Here is a 14,686-nt window from a genome sequence, read left to right as displayed (position 1 = left end):
CTCCCCCAAATTGCCCTGATTTCAAAGATCAGTGTTAAAGTACAGGTTATCTTTTTTATCAATGTTAATTGAGTATCAGACACAGTAGAGTAGCCTTCAGCTTTTGTAGAAGCTAAAAGAAATAACCTCATGCTATATTGGTAAATAGATTTTATGAAGCAGTGATTTGCTTCTGAAGCTTTGTTAATTTAGCATAGTCTACAAATATCCTTTCTTTAATTGTTGATTCGTAGTACAGGTAGCTTCTTTTGAAGCTACTTGATATTGCCTATTCACTTGCTGTCTTCCCTATATCTCAAAGTAGGAAACATAGCAGTTTAATGAATGTAATAGATAACATCAGTAACCTCCATGTCTTTTTTCAATCCCTACAGCAATCTCGAATGGAGGATCGTTTGGACAGACTGGATGATGCTATCCATGTGCTGCGGAACCATGCCGTGGGACCTTCCACCAGTTTGCCTGCTGGTCACAGTGATATACACAGTTTATTGGGACCATCCCATAATGCACCAATTGGAAGCCTCAATTCAAACTATGGTGGATCAAGCCTTGTTACAAGCAGTCGACCTGCTTCAATGGTAAAATAGTGCTCATCCTTTTTGAAATAACTTCTGAAGCGTATTGTCCTACATGTTTTTCATGAAATCTTTCAGGGAGAGAGGTTCCTTCTTTCTGTAAGGAAGGAAGGTAGAGGGGCTTTTAAGAATTTCTTTTACTGTCTTGGGCAGGGTCATTGGCTGAGCATTGGCCCTTAAAATCCTACTATGACCGTGTGCAAAAAGCAGAAACTTTCTACAGAGATCATTTTAGCTTAAACTTGGATTTTTTTTCCAGATATGTAATAATTGGCAGAACAGTTTTTGCCTTGAAACAGTTGTAGAAAGTCTTAATATCAAAATCAATAAAGCAAGACTGAATTTCAAGGGTTCTGGTCTAGAAAAGCTGTTTATTATAATTTGGAACCAGCCTTCAATAGTAGAACGAATGTAATATTATTTGTACAGGTCCAAATTTAAGCTTTATTCCCAAATGAAGGAAAAATGTGGGGTAGTTTTAAGAATGACTGTAATTTAAGTGACAATGAAAGGAAACAATTTTAGATTAATCCCTGAAGAGAGTAAAATCGTTCAATCCCTTTTTTTTTTTTAACGTGGTAGTTCTTTAAAGGAGGAAAAAAGTAAAATTCTGCAGCCATGCACATCAAAAATTCTGTGTCGAATGTCTTACATTGTTTTTTATACAAATTATGTTTTAAAGGAATGAAGCTCTTTTTGAATCTGCTATTTAACTGAAACCATGTGTTTGCATGTTTATGGCATGGTTTTTAAGATTCATTGCATGCCGTGAAATATTCTCCTATGAAACAGATTTCTAGCTGTAAGCCGTGTGATCAAGGCTAAAATTCACCTATCATCGCAATAATTAGGTGCCCCAAATGCTGAAGTCTTGTGTTCTGTAAAATAGGATTGGTTCCAGATTTTCACATTCACATTCATATATCAGACAGCCACTTATATTCATTCTGGAGTTGCTGAAGTAAACATCAAACAAGGCTGCCTGGTTTCCTAAGAAGAGTGTTTTCAGCAACATAGGTGACGTTAGATGCCCACATATCTTAACAACCAGTTTTTTGTTTTTGTTTTTTAATATCAGAAGATCTTGAAATTAAGACTCCTTTTAAATTAGCTTTCGTTGCTATTGATAAACTTATAAATGTGAAAACATTTTTAAATTACTGAATTCCTAGAAATATAAGGGAATATTGTAATCACTATTAGTGGTAGTAATAAAATAACTTTAACAGTATAATAAGATAGCATTTGTTGCAAGTATAAATTATTACTTTGCTGAAATACTGTTTATCCTTATTTAGAAGAATGACTTGAAAATCAGTATGTTTGAATCCTAAGCTTGTCTCAGCTGCAGTATTTGCAATTCTTAGTCCTCACCTCTTAATCGTTTTTTTAATTCTTCATTGTTAATAGCCCACTGCTCCTTTCTCCAGTTTATCTGCTACAATATATGATATATCTCTGGCTCCTCCCACATAAATATAGGATTTATATGAAATGGAACTTCTATCTTTGGGAGGTTGTTTTTACCAACTTTGGATATAAGTTGGAAAAGAGATTTTTCAAAATCCAGTCCTCCAAACCATGTAAAAACCTAGTGCATTTTAAAAGAACTTGTTAAGGGAAAAATTGTTTCTAATATTAGATACTGCCCTGAAGCTTTTAATTAAGAAAGTAGCTTCCATTATATTCACTAGGAATATGCTCCCTACTTCAGAGCTGCCAGAGATATTCTTTAAAAAGGAAAAAAATTCAAGGTGATCTAGAAAAAGAGAGTTCCTGAAACATGAGGTGAGTCTGGCTTAGTCTTGAGAAGCAGCATCAGTGCTGCAGCAACTAAGCCCAAGCTATTGCTGAGTTTGTCTATCAACGTCTTCCTTCAGTTTTTATAACCTTCTTAGAGGACACAGAGCTGAGAAAAGTCTGCCAGACATCATCTACTATATCCACCCCCTCTCCAGTCACTAATGGGGGTGGAGATGCAGATGTTTCTGCCAGGCTTACCCTAAAAAGTTATTAACTGACAAAATCTGACAATGTCAGGTGAGTTAGTATTCAGCTCCCATCCTTCTGAAATGAACTTCTTAGCTGTGAGTACTCAGTTCTCAGTTTCAGCAGAAAGACCAAAGAATGGAATGAAATGAAGATCACAGTCAGCCAGTGACTGTCCCAGCTAAGTCTTAGGCATATTGTTGAGGAAAACTCTTATCCTGGTGGATGTTATTCATGTCTGAGGGCTTGCATCAGTACTGCCAGGAGCCTTGCTTACATGCTTTGTACCTACTTATGTGGAATCAACTCTTTTCATATTCTGGGAGGGTGTGTGATTTGGGGGACATCTTGTAACTGTTGCCAGCCATCTTTAAGAGTTAGTCTGCTTTTATTATCTCACCCCCATGTTTTCTAACTGATCATGACTAAGAAATAACACAGTTTTACATTCTGGAATCACTTTTCTTTTTTTGTCTTGTTTAACTTTCTGGTACTTTATATACTTTTCCTCTGCATTAACATAAATTAGTATTTTTTAGGCCCCTAAAAATGGAGGTTACATGGCCATTATTACAAAGTAACCACAGAAATATCAGTTTATCAGCAATTCTATATCACCATTTAGAATTTGTAAGGTCAGTTTCCTCTCAAAAATATTTAATTTTCATCACTTCATTTATTTTTCTGCAGAGAGTAGAACTGGTCTACTAAACATAAATACCATTCCAGGAACTCCACAGAACATTCAAATAAAATTTTTGATGTAATGGATTTTTGTGGGCATTTACTAGAGGTCACCATCCTAATTCCAAGTTTTAAATATGATGTTACTTTCTCTCCTAGCATTTAAAGGAGAAGAGTCAGCATACTTTTTTTGTAAAAGGCCAGATAGTAAATATTTTCAGCTTTGCAGGCTATATGGTCTCTGGCACAACTACTTAACTCTGATTTGGTAACACGAAAGCAACCATAGCTGTTATGAAAACAAATCGGTGTGGCTGTGTTTGAATAAAACTTTATGTATAAAAAAGAGCCAAACAAAAAACAAAACAAAAGTAGTAAACAAAAAAAAAAGTAGTAAAGTAGTAAAACAAAAAAATAAATTAAAAAAAAAAAAAAAAAAACAGAACCAGATTTGGCCCATAGGCATACTTTGCCAATCCCTGATTTAGAACATAAATTAGCTTCCCAGTGCAGGAAATGAGAGTTAGCAAGTTTTGTTTTTTGGGTTTTTTTTTGTTTTTGGGGGGTTTTTTTGTTTTCTTTTTCTTGGAGCCTATAACTTTTTTCTTATTTTGTTTTAATGAGTAGTTTGGGAGTTCTGTTGAAGTAGTTGGAATATTTGAGGCGAGCCAGAATGCACTGGGAGTAGAAGAGTAAGAGTTGATGGCAGTATAAAAGTAATACAGAGAGCTCTGCTCTCAGCCTTCAGTGCTATCAAGATAACTTGTGGTGTGAAGTCTACCTGGGCAGGTTAACCAAAATAGTCTCCTTGATCAAGGAAATAGCTTTCTTGCTGAGAACCTTTCTTTACATTATTTTCAGTTATAGCAAGATTATGCCAGTAAGATCATCTACAGCTGATCTACTGATTTGTAGATCCATCTTCTTGTCTTATAGATGAAATAATTACTATTTTTTCATTATTCCAGAAAACAATTTTTATATTTCACACAAAGGTAATAAGACTACCACCTGCCAAAAATATTAATAGGAGTCAATATCAAAAGACTTAACTTTGACTATTGTTTCTTTTAACTGAACAAACTTGACTAGCATCAAAGGTTAGGATTAAATGAGGTTTCAACCACAGAAAGCTTTTAACATATTTTAGCTATCTAATATACACAAAAATTAAATTTCCTGAAGATTATTATATCAGAAAAAGAGACTAGGAAGTGGGTAATTACTACTCCTTCTCATATAATTAGTGTAGCCAGCCTGCCCTAGTTTTAACATTTGATCTTACTTTTGAATAGGGTTAACATTTTCATTTACTTAATTTCCTACTCCCTTTCAATATTTTGGATAGTTTCTCCATATTTTCTTAATGCAAATTAAAACTTAAGGCTTTATCAGACACTATTATTAGGATGTGATTGACGTATAATTTAAATTTTAAAACACAAAATCAGGATTTTTAGAACTATTGAAATGTCAGCGTTGGACGGACTATAGTTTTGCTCCCATTTATTTAATGTAAGAATAAACTCGAAATAAACTGCTGACAGCAAAAAAATAATGTTATTAAGTGGAAAACTGAAAAGGAATGAGACTCATTAATTTCATTTAGGCATTACAAAGAGGTCTCAGCAATATAAAGTTATTGTACATCACATCAGTTTATGGCTGTAATATCTAGAATACCGAGGCCTGATGAGATAGCTCTGTAATAGCACTTTTATCTTTAACACAAAGTGCTCAGTTATTGTTCAGACAGTGATTTCAACTTCAAACTAAGTTAGATTAGAAGCTTTTGTGTTAATGGAAGGCTGATGCAAATCTTAAAAAGTTCCTCATTTATGATACAGGATAAAATTACATCCAGGAGGTCTTTTGATTTCTTTGTTACAAGTCCTGAGGAAATTTAACTCAGGCATGTCTTTTTTTGGGCGGGGTGGGGGGGGGGGTGGTGGTGGTGGTTTGGGCGGGCATTGCTTGGGTTTTTTGTTGTTTAAGCTGTGGTTGGAGATGTGTGTCTTATATGAGAGCAAATAATGTTCAATTGTAGAACTTAAAGCTACCTTATATAAGGATTTAAAATATAAATCATGTCTGTTTTCTAAATCCTAAAGCAGTTAGAGAAACTATATTTTTCCTAGTTCTAAAAGATTTAAGATTCAGTTATTAAAGACTAACAGGCAAATAGAGTAATATTTTATTCAACATTTTGGCACTTTTTGTCACTTTATCAGAGTAAATTCGGAATCATTTTAACCTTATATTTAGACAGTATTTAATTTTATTAGTATAGGTTTGTATACAGTAGAAATGGTATGTGTAGGTTTCAGCTAAACTGAAGGAGTTTATTTTTTAACTGTATTTTACTTTTTCTAACCGATTTTTTTCCCAAATGGGCAACTTAAATTTTTTAAAATTTCGTTAAGACCACATTATAGTGCTTTTAAAGGGTTTTGATACGATTTTTTAAACTCAAAATTGTTTAAATGTCAAGTTTTTTAAGCCTGAAATCCATACAGATTATATATTTATGGAAATATTATTCAAAAGGAATCATAACAACTGGAATTCTTCCAAGTTTTAGCATAAAACCCTCTGGGTAAAACAAAATACTTAACAGTACATAAAGAGCCTTTATTCAGTCTGTAGATTAATAGTGATTAATTTAAATCATTAGTACTCAGTGAATAGTACAAATTGAACAAATTATTAGAATTCAAAATCAGAGAGGAGTTCTTACTGAGTAGTTTTCAGTCTGTCCCTTAATTCACAAGACCTCTTATTCATCAACTAATTAGATTTAACATTTTTCCATTGTGGGTGTTGAAGCCATTGGCCAAATTAAATGAAAACAAGTCCCTTGTCAGATGCTCCCACAAAAATAAGGCCATAGGTAGATTGTAAAGATTCAGAATGCAAGATGATGTCATTTAATGGAATGGGCCTTTTATTCTGAAACGGAGCTCTTCATAATAATTGAAATTTAGAGCATAGCAGGCCTAGGGGTTTTTCCTTCCCCTGCTAGTCCCCCAGTAGAAGCACTCTGTCAGCTGTATGCTAACGAGATGAACAATTAAACAAGGTCCTATCTGGCTGGCCTCACAGTCTCTGAGCTCAGACAAAGAACTGTTTATACACCTGTTCCGTGTGTGGACAGAGCCATTTGAATGGGTAGCTTCAGATTAAAGGAAGGACATGGGAGCCAGGGTGAGCAAGGGTTAAAGAAAACTGTAAGAACTGTGAACATCAAATTCTCCAGAAAATATATGAGGGCCATTTGCAAGGGGAATCAAGTTACAAAGAAAAAGTTCCTGCTAACTTCATTAACATGAAAAACTCCAGACTTAAAACTTTTTGCTAGTCTGATGCCATTTTTAAAAGGTTTAATTTTTTTCAAGGTTGGTGTGAGAAAATACTTGGTTTGTAGTATTCTAGAAAGACAAAGATATTCACTGACATTTTATATCCCAAAACAAATTGAGCAACCTTTCTGATTTTCCTTCAGGGAAAAGCAAACTCCTTAAGATCTATTGTTTAGATAATGATCCTTTGTCTGCCAAGCCTTTCATCAGAAAAGAGGTGATAGAACATTTTTATTAGTTGAGATTCAGAAAAATCAAAGAATGATTTATACTCATGAAATAAAAGAATAAGAATTTCACAGATGCATCATCACTTATCACTCAAATGAGTGAAATTCATTTTGTTACTGTTCAATGGTATTATCTTACAGAGCTATAAAATGGGTTTCACAGGTACAATATATAGTAAATAAATGTATGTTTAAAAGTTTAAATTTTAAAAGGCTATTTCTTTTTCACTTACTTGGTGTGATAGCTCAAAATACTAGATAAGAGCAAAACTGGCATATATTACCAAAGATCATAGGAAGTTTTAAGTCCACATTATAAACACAGACATAAAAATCTTAGCTTTTACTTTATCCTGCAGTGATTTCCTCAGCCAGTCAAAATTATTCTAGTAATATATTATCTCTAAAATAGGCCTAGACTCCTAAGGTCCCAAAGAATTTGTAACTATTTGTTGTATTTTACCCTATCTATTTTTATAAAATGCAATTTTTGAACTGACCTTCCTCTCAGATCATTAGGTCATTGAGTAGTTCATAGCTAGCAAGAAAGCAACCTATGTGTTATGAATAAACATGACCAGGATTCCCTAGAGATAGGATATCATAAACTATTTTAAAAATAATTTCCTCTCTCAAATGTAATTTTCATAGTCCACTTCTTCACTTGGTGTTAGATTTGGTTCTTCAGATTTTTCTCAAGATTTTTTACTGGGGGCGGGTTGCGGTTCAGGGCAGAAGTAAAGGTTAAGGGTCTAAGGGCAGATTTCCAAAGTGGTAACGGAATAGAAAGCTGTCTTGATTTCTGTGGTCCCTTCCCAGCTTTAAGATTTTATGATTCTAATGCATGATGAAATTATGTGGTTTAGAAAAAGGTTATGGTCAAGGCTTGATCATCCAAGGGAGTAGTGACACAGCTAATTCTCAGCAATGACTAATCCTCAAATAATTTAAAAAGTAGCTATGGAATACATTAAATGAGTTTTTCAAAACTACATTAAAGATAAGAATAAAGGTAGAGGACAGACATTTCTTAAAAAGTTGGGTGGAAGACCTGATATGTTCTAATCAGATACACTACCAGTAGCCTGCATTGCCTGAAACTTTGGTTTCTTTTGTTTGGCTCACAGGAAACCAAAGGATAAACTTGCATAGGGGTATTTATACCTCTTAGGGTAAAATCCATACAAAGTCATGAAAGATAAAAGCTATATTAATTACTCAAGAGGGATTCAAAGCATGGCATTTTACTGGGATTGAAGGATTTGTTGAAAAACAGTGGTTCTCATGTATAACTCCAGGCAATAAACCTATTTAATTAAAGTCTTAATCTTCTAATAGCCACATCTGCTATTGTTCTAATAAAAAAAACTGGTTCATTTGTAACCAGTTTTTCTAAAAATACTGCAATAGCTGAAAACACTTGGTAGTGTTTGCATGCCTTCTCAGTTCAGGTTAACTGTGACTTGTCTAAATCTGATTAAAACTGAGAATAAAAATATATGGCATTTTTGTTGCCTGGCAATGTAGAACTTTTATTTTAAGTTATTTTAATTTTGTATTGCTTTTGCTGCTCTTTTAAAATTTTTGAGGAGAAGCAATTAGAGGAAGAAAAAACAAGACACTGTGTGTTAGAAAAGGATATGCTAAAGTATAGATAAATACTATTATTACTTGGAACAAAGCAGTTATTTTGCTAAATGCAAATTCATGGATACTTTAACATTTTTAGGTAGTACATGGAATAGGTTTTCAGATTGATTGATACACAATAGAGGCTGTAATATGTAGTGCTGTATGGATTATAGAGTGCTTTTTGTCTATTAGCTCATTTGCTTCTCACAGCAACCCTCTGTGGGATATAAAATTTGAAAGCTGGAATTTTTTAAAATATTTTTATTCACAAACAGTACTACTGTCAAGTCTTTTACAATCCAAAAACCAGAAAAGTAGCATCCAAAAAATGTTGCTAAATTTAGATGAGTGGTAACTGTTTTCTCTATTAAACCCAGTGAAAGAATTTGAACAATTACTGCACCATGAACTTCTTTTTATTTTTTTTATTTTTATTTTTTAACTTTAGGTCGGAACTCATCGAGAAGACTCTGTCAGTCTCAATGGCAATCATTCAGTCCTGTCTAGTACGGTCACTGCTTCAAGCACAGACTTGAACCATAAAACACAAGAAAATTATAGAGGTAACTGTATAGTTCGTTTACAGCAGTAGTGCATACAGAGGTATCATTTTGGAGCACTGTCACCTTCTTCACAGTCAGATTGACATCTGTGAATCAAAAGTCATCTTAGGTGGCAGAATTCCAAATAGTAGTAGTACTACTGCATGAATGTACAGGGTAGATATTTAGGGTTCCAGTTGGTCCATTTAGCTGGGCCAATTATAATATTTATTGATGGATGAGACCCTGTGCAAACCGTTGTTCAGTGTTTACTGGTCATCTTCTTACCAGCTCCTGCATCTGTCCTCTTTCTTTTTTTTTTTTTTTCTTTTTTGGCTGCACCGTGTGGCATGCGGGATCTTAGTTCCCTGACCACACCCCCTTCAGTGGAAGTGCAGAGTCTTAACCACTGGACTGCCAGGGAAGTCCCTGTCCTGTCTCTTTCTAAATCACTTCCCCTCATGGCTGAATCCTCATTGTCCCTAGAAGAATTGAGAAAGACATTTCTGTGTATGTTTAGAGCTCTGAATGATAATAGCTGTTGTTTAGAAGATTATAATTTAATTGGAGAGACAGACAATTCTTACAAAAAGCAAACTGTGGTCAATGTTATAATAGACCTTACAAATAAGTACAAATATATAGGTGGTATTAAGACCACCAAGATAAAGTTTTCCCAGTTGTATTTAACCATGATGCCTGTTTTATTGTGTTTGTCCAGGAAAATGTTAAAGCTTATTTCATTTACCTTGACAGCATCTTAGAAGTTAGTTTTTAAAATGCATCATGTTTCTTCTACCTTGTTTGATTGTTAAATGTGCCTGAAAATGAGCATTGGACTCACCATCAGGGTCAGGCTTGTTTTTTTTAAATACAGGTGCTTTAAAAAGCATTTTTTTCTAAGGTTTGTGGACATGCTCTTTCCAGCTCTGAATAGTTTACTTTTTTACATCTTCAGATTTCTACAGTAGCTCTATAACAACTAAGGGTATTTACCATCAAGAAAACTTTTTACTGTCTTAATTCTAATTCATAAATCAGTCTGGACATTTATTCTGTTTCTTTGCCTCTTTGTTAGGTGGCTTGCAAAGTCAGTCTGGAACTGTTGTTCCAACAGAAATCAAGACTGAAAACAAAGAGAAAGATGAAAACCTTCATGAACCTCCTTCATCAGATGACATGAAATCAGATGATGAATCCTCCCAAAAAGATATCAAAGTTTCATCTAGAGGCAGAACAAGGTATTTGTTAGCATCCAGGTATTAAATTTCACTCATTTGCCATGGGTGAAGATACTTGGAAAATTGAAGTGTGTCATGCATTTAAGTGTCAGCTGTGTTCTAGATACTGTGTTTGGACTTTTATGTCTGTTATCTCATTTAATCCTCATAGCATCCATAAAAGGGAGGCGTATGAAGATGACTCTAAGTTTATGTTTTCCATGTTTCCCACAATATTTTAGGGTCTACATATAAAAAAGAATTACTTCTCTCCCCTCAATGCTTATAGTCTGTAAGACAGCTAGAGAACAAAATAGCTAAAACAAGTTAAATTGTACAAGTATAGGTATTTAGATATAACCTATCAGTAAATATTCAAATACATTATTTTAAGGCTAAGTATATGGTAAGACTCTTGTATGATTTAAACCAGGGGCTGGCAAACTATGGCCCATGGGCCAAATCTAGTTCATTGCCTGTTTTTATAAATAAAGTTTTATTGGAACACCACTACACACCATTCATTTACATATTGTCTATGGCTGCTCTCACAGTGCAGTGGCAGATTTGAGAAGTTGCAACATAGGTCGGATGACCCACAAAGCCGAAAATATTTACTTTCTGGCTCTTTATAGAAGATATTTGCAACTTACGTTTTAAACAATAATTTGAAAAGAGTATGGAAAAGGAAGTACTCCACATGCGTTGATGTTGTCGGGGAAGGTTTTCTAGAAACTGGACTTGACTTTGCTTTGAAATATGGATATTGACACATAATACATTAGTTTCAAATTATTTCCAGATTCTTCCATCAGATTTTTCTTCTAGTTCTACATTAGAAGTGGGTAATTTGATATATCCGTGGTACATCCTATTTCTTGGTATATATCCATTTATCAGTAGTATGTATATATCACATATAGATATTTATATTTAAAACATTGTTCTTTGTATTAAATTATGGTACAAAGGAAATTACAAACTAAAAGAACCAGGATAGTCCTTTCTGTCAGTCCCATACTTAAAAGTTGTTCTTTTGCGTTTGACATTCTCACTATTTTCAGTAGTTGACATTTCTCTTGAGGAAAATTAAATCTTAAGGTCCTAATACTATCATTTTAATATGCATTGTATTCAGTTGTGCAAGGGCATGAAGAAATAAAAATTGGGTCAGGGAATCCAGAGTCCACTCCTTTAAGGAATCTTAATTCTTTCATAGTTTCATTATTCAAATAGAACTTTAAGGGAAATAATTTGCATCTCTCCTCATCATTCATTCTTTCATTATATAGGTCAGCAAACTTTGTGTGTAAAGGGCCAGATAGTAAATATTTTAGTCTTTGTGGGTCATACAGTCTCTGTTGCAACTGTCGAACATTGCCATTGTATCATGAAAGCAGCCATAGACAATACATAAACAGGTGGGTGTGGCTCTTCCAATAAAATTTTATTTACAAAAACAGGTAGCTGGCTTATGGGCCAGTTTGCTGAGCACTGTTATAGGTCATCAGAAATTGAGAAGGCAGTATAATGGGTTAATAATAACAATACTTAGTAGTTAATAATAGTAAATTTAAAACACAGCCTTTGGACAAAATGAGGCTAACCTGGGTTTGAATCATGGCTTCATCACATTTTGGCAAGTAACCTTGGCAAGTTATTAAGCTCTCTGAGGTTTGGTTCTATCTTAACAGGAGACTTTCTGTTTAGGATTCTTGTGGGAATGAACTGAAAATTATGCATATAAAGCCCTTTTCACACTGTCTCACATGCAGTAAACATCAGTAAAGGTACTGTGGTAACTTATGATAATAATTGTAGATATGTGCTCTTGATTTCTTCCATGAAGCACTAACCTGGATTCTTGTCGCTACCCTGCCACTCATTAGCCTTGTAATCCTAGGGAGGTCACTGATCTTACAGTGGTTCTCAACCCTGCTGCACAGACTCCTGAAACATTTTAGAAATACAGGTGCCTGGCCCCTGAACCTGAGCTCACTGTATCAGCATCTCTGGCAGTGGGACCTTTGAAAGCTATATTTTGTAAGTGCTCCTGAAGATTCTAGTGAGTGGCCACCTTTGGAAACCTTTGGGCTAGATGATCTGTAAAGGTTCCTTTGAAGTCAAAGAGCTAGTGATTCTCTATTATCAAAAGAATACTTTTATGAAATTCTTGACAATTGGCTAGTAAAAATCTGTTGTCCACTTGTTCTCTTTTTTTTAAGATTTATTTATTATTTTTTTATTTATTTTTGGCTGCATTCCGTCTTAGTTGCGGCATGCGGGATTTTTTGTTGCGGCGCACGGGCGTCTCTCTACTCATGGTGTGTGGGTTTTCTCTCTCTAGTTGTGGTGAGCAGGCTTCAGGGCATGTGGGCTCTGTAGTTGTGGCGTGTGGGCTTAGTTGCCCTGTGGCATGTGGGAATCTTAGTTCCCTGACCAGGGATCGAACCCGCATCCCTTGCATTGTAAGGCGGATTCTTTACCACTGGACCACCAGGGAAGTCCCTCTACTTGTTCTTTATTAGAGTACTCAAGGTATTAGAGGTGAAGCACCAATTCTTTGTGCATATTTTTTTCCAGGTTCTAAGAGGCCCTGCTCAGTAATTTATTTCTGAAATATAAATAGAATTTTCTAGAAGTTATTCCAAAGCATTTTTCTCAAATATTTTTTTCTGATTAATTTGTCTATTTTCATTACAGAAATTTGAAAATTACAGAAAAGCACACACAAAAATCACAAGAAACTCCACTACCCAGAATTAACCACAGTTTACTTTTCAAGGAATATCTCTTTTTCCATAAATACAGTTTAAATTGGAGATAAACTGGATAAAAGTTTTATAATTTCAGCTTTTTTAATTTAACAGTGTATTTTTAACCTTTTTATCTACCTGTGAGTGTTTTCTCCAACATGTTTTCTTCTTGTTGTTTTTGTTTTTAGGCAGCTTTATTGAGGTTTAATTCAAGTATAATAAAATACACCAATTTTAAGTGTACAGTTTTGGTCCTTTGACACATGTATACAGTTACATACATTAATAATGTAGAATATTTCTGCCACCCCAAAAGTTTCCTCATGCCAATTTATAACCAGTCTTCTTCTCCCATCTTCTGACAAACATTGATCTGCTTTCTGTTACCATACTTTTGTCTTTTCTAGAAGTTACTGTAAATGGAATCATACGATATGTAGTCTTTTGTGTTTGGCATCTTTTACCTAGCATAATCTACAGCTTGATTTTTAGAGGGTACATAGTAGACCATTATCGGGATGTACTGTGATTTATTTAACCCATCTCCTAATATTGGACTCCCATTTGTTCTGAAGTAAATAATTCTGTGATCAACTTCTTTACCTAAATTTCTATGAACATCTCTAATTATATCCTTTGGATGAATTTCTAAAGTTGGAATTGCTGATCAAGAGATAATGAACAGGGCTTCCCTGGTGGTGCAGTGGTTGAGAATCTGCCTGCCAATGCAGGGGACACGGGTTCGAGCCCTGGTCTGGGAAGATCCCACATGCCGCGGAGCAACTGAGCCCATGAGCCACAACTACTGAGCCTGCGCGTCCGGAGCCTGTGCTCCGCAACAAGAGAGGCCGCGATAGTGAGAGGCCCGCGCACCGCGATGAAGAGTGGCCCCCGCTCGCCGCAACTAGAGAAAGCCCTCGCACAGAAATGAAGACCCAACACAGCCAAAAATAAATAAGTAAATAAATAAATTTATAAAAAAAAAAAGAGAGAGAGAGATAATGAACAATTTAAGGCTTTGGATTCATTTTGCCAATTTGTCCTTCAAAAAAATTGTTCCAGTTCACCCATGTTTTAAAATCATCACCACTGATGATGATATTTCTTCCAGAACAAAAAGTATAGTCATTTTCTGAGATACTTCTCTCATTCCATATCTTAAGCTTTTCTTCCTCCTCCTCACCAGGGGACTGCCAGAATATATTTAAGAACATAAGCAAACTGTAATACATTACTATAATAGTACAGTGTTTGTCAAACCTTAATGTACATATGAATCTTGTTAAAATGCAGCTTCTGATTCAGTAGGTTTGTAGCGGAACCTGAGATTCTGTTTCTAACGGTAATGTAACACTGTTTTTACAGTAATGTAAAAAGCAAAGTTTTTAAGCAGTAATGCTGATGCTGCTAATCACATTTGGAAAAGCAGGGTGCTATAATATGTGGTCATTCAAATTATGTTTATGAAGAGTTTCACTAGTAGTGTGGAGAAGTCTTTATGCTGTAATGTGCAATGAAAATGCATTTAGAAATGTATGTGGGGGACTTCCCTGGTGGCACAGTGGTTAAGAATCCGCCTGCCAATGCAGGGGACATGGGTTCGAGCCCTGTCCGGGAAGATCCCACATGCAGCAGAGCAGCTAAGCCCGTGGGCCACAACTACTGAGCCTGCGCTCTAGAGCCCACGAGCCACAAC

At 35.0% G+C, this 14,686-nt stretch overlaps 1 protein-coding gene across 10 annotated transcripts in view; it reads left to right on the top strand.

Annotated features, from left to right (window-relative positions):
- The window catches only part of TCF12 (transcription factor 12), a 373,055-nt gene that overhangs the window by 342,687 nt on the left and 15,682 nt on the right, over positions 1–14,686 (top strand). For all 10 annotated transcript variants that reach the window (XM_059913202.1, XM_059913200.1, XM_059913209.1 and 7 more), the window contains 3 exons: positions 375–581; positions 8,921–9,035; positions 10,093–10,255. In XM_059913202.1, coding sequence (XP_059769185.1) covers positions 375–581; positions 8,921–9,035; positions 10,093–10,255 — 485 coding nt within the window. The remainder of the gene's footprint in view (positions 1–374; positions 582–8,920; positions 9,036–10,092; positions 10,256–14,686) is intronic.

Source organism: Balaenoptera ricei, chromosome 2, assembly GCF_028023285.1.
Source record: "Balaenoptera ricei isolate mBalRic1 chromosome 2, mBalRic1.hap2, whole genome shotgun sequence".
Lineage (NCBI taxonomy): Eukaryota > Metazoa > Chordata > Mammalia > Artiodactyla > Balaenopteridae > Balaenoptera > Balaenoptera ricei.
Note: the sequence above shows the minus strand (reverse complement) of the source record. Positions and strands in the feature narration are given on the sequence as shown.